Source organism: Oncorhynchus gorbuscha, linkage group LG22 (genome assembly GCF_021184085.1).
Source record: "Oncorhynchus gorbuscha isolate QuinsamMale2020 ecotype Even-year linkage group LG22, OgorEven_v1.0, whole genome shotgun sequence".
NCBI classification, from domain to species: domain Eukaryota; kingdom Metazoa; phylum Chordata; class Actinopteri; order Salmoniformes; family Salmonidae; genus Oncorhynchus; species Oncorhynchus gorbuscha.
Window position 1 is genome coordinate 32,649,867 of NC_060194.1, and position 6,583 is coordinate 32,656,449.

A 6,583-nucleotide genomic window follows, 5' to 3' on the forward strand; every position below is an offset into this window, starting at 1 on the left:
TGAATGTGTAAGTAGAGATACTGGGGTGCAAAGGAGCATATATATAAATAACAGTATTTGGATGAGGTAGCTGGATGGGCTATTTACAGATGGGCTATGTACAGGTGCAGTGATCTGTGAGCTGCTCTGACAGCTGGTGCTTAAAGCTAGTGAGGGAGATAGAGAGTCTCCAGCTTCAGTGATTTTTTGCAATTCATTCCAGGCATTGGCAGCAGAGAACTGGAAGGAAAGGCGGCCAAACGAGGAATTTTGTAAATGACATCACCGACGTCATGGATCGGTAGAATAGTCAGTATTACGAGAGTATGTTTGGCAGCATGAGTGAAGGATGCTTTGTTGCGAAATAGGAAGCCGATTCTAGATTTAATTTTTTATGTGAGTCTGGAAGGAGAGTTTACAGTCTAACCAGACACCTAGGTATTTGTAGATGTCCACATATTCTAAGTCAGAACCGTCCAGAGTAGTGATGCTGGACGGGCAGGCAGGTGCTGGTAGCGATCGGTTGAAAAGCATGCACTTAGCCCAGAACCATAGGAACCACCTTTACCAGCACTTAATCGATATTCCTCACTTTGGGGGGGGAGGTCACAGTCACCCCATGGGTGATTTGAGTGTGACCGCAACAGACATTTAGTGACCTGTGCCCAGTGGGAACCTAGGCCTTTTCCGTCCGTTTTATGGTTCAGCAGCAAATGGTTCAAATCAATGGGCGTGAATGGTACTACCCACATCAGATGTAGGCCTCCCTTCCCAGACAAGCTGGAGATGCCTCTCCCCACATTGTAGGGCGTGAGCCTGATCCATGCAATGCCTTATCACTGTGGGCGCAATGGGTTTAGTCTCCGCCTTAAGTCTAGTGAGCTTAGAGGAGACCTTCCCACCTACAATGTGTGGGGTCGGCGAGCGCCGTAGCTGGGGAGATCCGCGATAAGGGCCTGTCGTGCGTTCAGAGTTGCCGCCGCCAACCCCCCACCGGTCCGCCTTCGGCCCGCCGACAGACACCACCTCGATGAACCCCCGCATGCAGCCCCTTGCGGGACCACACACGAGAGACCGCGAGATGGGCTGCACAACAAACTTCAAATGGTGGTGAGAGGAGGGTGACGGAGCGACTGCTCCCCTAACCGGGGCACGGTCCCAGCCCTGCTTCGCACACCAGCCCAAACCTTAGACAATCCTTATCCTGAAGTTATGGATATTTTTTTGCTAACTTCCCTTACCTACATTGTCATAACATGCCAGAGGCTGTTCACCTTGGAAACCTGTTGCGGATATGGGTACGGCCCTGCGTGAGATTTAAACCATCTCCCCCGGATTTTCAAGGGCCAGGGAGAGCTCATCGGATGCAGCCGAAACCGCAACGCTTTCCAGGGCTTGGGACCCTCTCTCGGGGCGAACCCATTCCAGGGTGCCCTGCCCTTCACAAAGAAAAAGAGAACTCTCCCCGGGGCTCCCGACAGATTCTCCGGGATTGGTCACATTACCGCACTGGATGCCTCGTGAGCCCGTGACCGCCAGTCCATGGACATTCCGAAAGTTGTTTGAGGTAGGTAGGTCACATTACCAAGGAGCAATTGAAATTCGAAAGTTTGTAAAATTGCATGAGAAGAAAATGGACAAACAATGTGTAGGCCCACTGATTGTACATTCTGAACCTTGTTTGAAGTTAGTAGGTCAAATGACCAAGGAGCAATTGAAATTCAAACATTTAAATAAATGATTTTAAATAGTGCGAGGTGTAAATCAACAACAAAAAAAGTGTGTGCAATGTGTTTCTATGCCATCGGGTTTGCTAGAGATAATGAAATGTGAAAAATTTGATTTGTCACTGTTGACGGTCCCTAACTGCTTTTGGAGGGCGTAAGGAAAACTACAGGCGAATAACCAACCTGAATCTGTCTTTACCTTGGTGGAGACGACAGCATCCATAAAGTGACCAATAGACTTGCCAGCTTTAGGACTGAATATGTTTGTAGTTTTGATTACATTTATAATTTCTCTCTCATTTTTGTCTGTTAAGAACCAAGAATGTGTTACCTTTATGTAGCATTTCTGATGATACTGTAACGACCCTGGGTTTATAAGTTTCATTACAATACCAACATATTTTCAGCCGAATGTCAGAGTTCGAACACCGGGTAGGTTGCTTGGCAACAGAGCTGCTTGCACCATGCCGCCAGTCTTAAGAATTGTTTGCGAACAAACCTATGCTATTGTATATAGCTAGCTATATGGTGGTATTCAAGCTTAATTTAATAAATGCAAGCATATATTTTAATTAGCTAGGTAGCTAACTAGCGAACGTTAGCTTGCTAGTAGAAAGTCCAGCAGCTAGCCTCTGTAGCTAGCAAACAACAGTCACCTGAAAGCTAGCTACTAGCGAACAGACAAATAAGACAATGAACGTGCTTTTGTTTAGATTATTTAGCTAGGTAGCTGGCTAGCGAACGTAACATTATACCAGTCAGATGAGAGCTAACATTGGCTAGGTAGCTAACCAACGAACAAGGAAAGCTAGCTAGCTATATTGCAGAGTTCTGTCCTACTATCCAGGTCTGTACCCAAACAATTTAAACTTCTACTTTTAAAAATACACCTCTCTAAAAACAAGTCTCACACCTTTGCCGCCTGCGATAGACCACCATCTGCCCCCAGCTGTGCTCTGGACACCATTTGTGAACTGATTGCCCCCCATCTATCTTCAGAGCTCGTGCTGCTAGGCGACCTAAACTGGAACATGCTTATTAACACCCCAGCCATCCTACAATCTAAGCTTGATCCCCACAATCTCACACAAATTATAAATTAACCTACCAGGTACCACCCCAAAGCAGTAAACACGGGCACCCTCATAAATATCATCCTAACCAACTTGCCCTCTAAATATACCTCTGCTGTTTTCAACCAAGATCTCAGCGATCACTGCCTCATTGCCTGCATCCATAATGGGTCAGCGGTCAAACGACCCCCACTCATCACTGTCAAACACTCCCCTGAAACACTTCAGCGAGCAGGCCTTTCTAATCGACCTGGCCCAGGGTATCCTGGAAGGATATTTATCTCATCCCGTCAGTAGAGGATGCCTGGTTATTTTTTTTAAATGCCTTCCTCACCATAAGCATGCCCCATTCAAGAAATGTAGAACCAGGAACAGATATAGCCCTTGGTTCTCTCCAGACCTGACCGCCCTTAACCAACACTTCTGGCCCTTCTTTGGACACTGTGTTAACAACCCTCCAGACGAGCTTCAATGCCATTACAACTCTCCTTCCGTGGCCTCCAATTGCTCTTAAATACAAGTAAAACTAAATGCATGCTCTTCAACCGATCGTTGCCTGCACCTGCCCGCCCGTCCAACATCACTACTCTGGACGGTTCTGACTTAGAATATGTGGACAACTACAAATACCTAGGTGTCTGGTTAGACTGTAAACTCTCCTTTCCGACTCACATCAAACATCTCCAATCTAAAGTTAAATCTAGAATTGGCTTCCTATTTCACAACAAATCCTTCACTCATGCTGCCAAGCATACCCTTGTAAAACTGACCATCCTACCGATCCTCGACTTCGGCGATGTCATTTATAAAATAGCCTTCAATACCCTACTCAATAAATTGGATGCAGTCTATCACAGTGCCATCCGTTTTGTTACCAAAGCCCCATATACTACCCATCACTGCGACCTGTACGCTCTCGTTGGCTGGCCCTCGCTTCATACTCGTCGCCAAACCCACTGGCTCCAGGTCATCTACAAGACCCTGCTAGGTAAAGTCCCCCCTTATCTCATCTAGCCGGTCACCATAGCAGCACCCACTTGCGGCACGCACTCAAGCAGGTATATCTCTCTGGTCACCCCCAAAACCAATTTTTACTTTGGCCGCCTCTCCTTCCAGTTCTCTGCTGCCAATGACTGGAACGACCTACAAAAATCTCTGAAACTGGAAACACTTATCACCTTCACTAGCTTTAAGCACCAGCTGTCAGAGCAGCTCACAGATTACTGCACCTGTACATAGCCCATCTATAATTTAGCCCAAACAACTACCTCCTGTCGTGGTAATTTCCTGTATTACTAAACATTGAGACAGCAAACCACACACAAGTCAGAGTTATACACTGCTCAAAAAAATAAAGGGAACACTTAAACAACACAATGTAACTCCAAGTCAATCACATTTCTGTGAAATCAAACTGTCCACTTAGGAAGCAACACTGATTGACAATACATTTCACATGCTGTTGTGCAAATGGAATAGACAACAGGTGGAAATTATAGGCAATTAGCAATACACCCCAAAATAAAGGAGTGGTTCTGCAGGTGGTACCACAGACCACTTCACAGTTCCTATGCTTCCTGGCTGATGTTTTGTCACTTTTGAATGCTGGCGGTGCTTTCACTCTAGTGGTAGCATGAGACGGAGTCTACAATCCACACAAGTTTGCTCTTCTAAAACGAAGTTCTTATCTCGTTCTTGGTACAACATAGTACCAAACCATTACCTCATCCAATGGCATATATCAATTGTCAATTCTAGATACTCCCATCTCAAATACACCCCCTCCTGGACAAGATCAGAAAAGACAGTGAGCCTTTTAGGTCATATACTAGGTCAACAGAGGGGACATACAATGGTTCCAGACACTGCCATACTCTTCCCCCAAATGGGAAAAGTAGGGAGTGACTAGCACACAGACATTGTGGAGCCAAGAGATAATTGGTTCCCCCTCAATCATCTCTTCACATGGTTTAAAAGATACGTTCACATATGAAGAAAAGGCTGACCTCTCCCCTCTCTGGGGCCCAAGTAACTTTTCCCACATAAGCATACTTATGAAAATTGATAATACATCTTATTTAGCAATGTTACCTAACTAATTCTTATTCTGCCACGCCCCCCCCCCTACTGTATTTATTTACTTATTTTGCTCCTTTGCACCCCATTAATTCTCTCTCTAGCTTGCACATTCTTCCACTGCAAATCTACCATTCCAGTGTTGAACTTTTTTTGCCTTTACCTTTCAGGAAGGCCCTTTCCGGTTTCAGCATGGCAATGTCCCCGTCCATACAGAAATGTTTTTTTGAGATCGGGTTGGAAGAACTTGACTGGCCTGCACATATCCCTGACCTCAACCCCATCGAACACCTTTGGGATGATTTGGAATGGTGACTGTGAGCCAGGCCTAATCGTCCAACATCAGTGCCCGACCTCACTAATGCTCCTGTGGCTGAATGGAAGCAAGTTCCCACAGCAATGTTCCAACATCAAAAGGGGGACCATTAATGCCCATGATTTTGGAATGAAGTGTTCGATGAGCAGGTGTCCACACACTTTTGGTCATGTAGTGTTTACATATACATACACACACACACCGGTATACATAATTTTAATAGCACGACACTGTAAAGTCCATTATCAATCTTTAGAGTATGAATTAGGCTGTTTGAGAAGGTTTGAATCCTCATCAATATGCTTACACATAGCTTGAAATACAATACCAACATAGCTACTGTAATAGGTCAAAGCTGTGTGCTGGAAAACTTTGGTAGGCATTGTGGTGCTCGTGTAAAATTGATTTCTTTTTCGGCTTCAGACCAATGCCTATTGTCACTTAAAACATTGTTTTATATATTATAGAAATGTATAAGATCACAACTAAGTCATCGTGTAACCAGTTACCTGAGAGACAAAACAAGGTTTAGAGACTTACGTTTGACCCAGAGATGAACAGCAGAGGGAGAGGATGAGAAGGAAAGCTGCAAGGAGCTTTGAATACCCCATGTTGTCAGCAATGAAACCACTGTCCAGATGAAGTGCCTAGTCCCCACTAATGTACTCAGTCAGTGTTAATTTTTAACTTGGAGTGAGGACCTAAACTACGACTGTTTACCATAGCAAAGGAACAATGACCTGGACCAGACTGAGACAGACAGACAGACAGACAGACAGACAGACAGACAGACAGACAGACAGACAGACAGACAGACAGACAGACAGACAGACAGACAGACAGACAGACAGACAGACAGACAGACAGACAGACAGACAGACAGACAGACAGACAGACAGACAGACAGACAGGACAGACAGAAACACGCACCCCCAATTTTTAACAATTGCAAAAAAAAATCTCACATGTTCAAAAATTAAATCTGATGGATTCATTCTATCAACCGCATACTGCAAAAATCACTTTTAATTGTCAAAAAGTATAATCCCAAATCCAAATCCCCCAAATGATGCAGCAGCTCTCTCTCTCCCTCTCTCTCTCTCTCTCTCTCTCACTAACACACACACACTGAAAAGGTAGTTTTGTATGCTGGTAAACAGTTTATTTGACAACATAATGATATTTACAGTATAAGGCCTATTTGTAACTGGTTGCAATGTGGGTTTCACTAAGTTGAGTACAGTGTCATGATGTACAATGACACAGAAGTATTTATCCAATTTCCACAGTCGTATACATAATAAGATGCTTGTAAAACACAAAAGATCATTTTCACAACTGTCATTCACCCTGGCAAAATCCCTAATTATTTCTCGCAATACTTACTTGGGATAATGATTACAATGACATGC

General features: G+C 44.5%; 1 protein-coding gene across 1 annotated transcript in view; it reads right to left on the minus strand.

Annotated features, from left to right (window-relative positions):
• LOC124009958 (complement C3-like) overlaps positions 1 to 5,862 on the minus strand; it is a 61,399-nt gene extending 55,537 nt beyond the window's left edge. Inside the window, exon 1 of the mRNA XM_046322225.1 lies at positions 5,712 to 5,862. Coding sequence (XP_046178181.1) covers positions 5,712 to 5,782 — 71 coding nt within the window. The 5' untranslated portion in view covers positions 5,783 to 5,862. The remainder of the gene's footprint in view (positions 1 to 5,711) is intronic.
• Between the last annotated feature and the right edge of the window lie 721 nt (positions 5,863 to 6,583).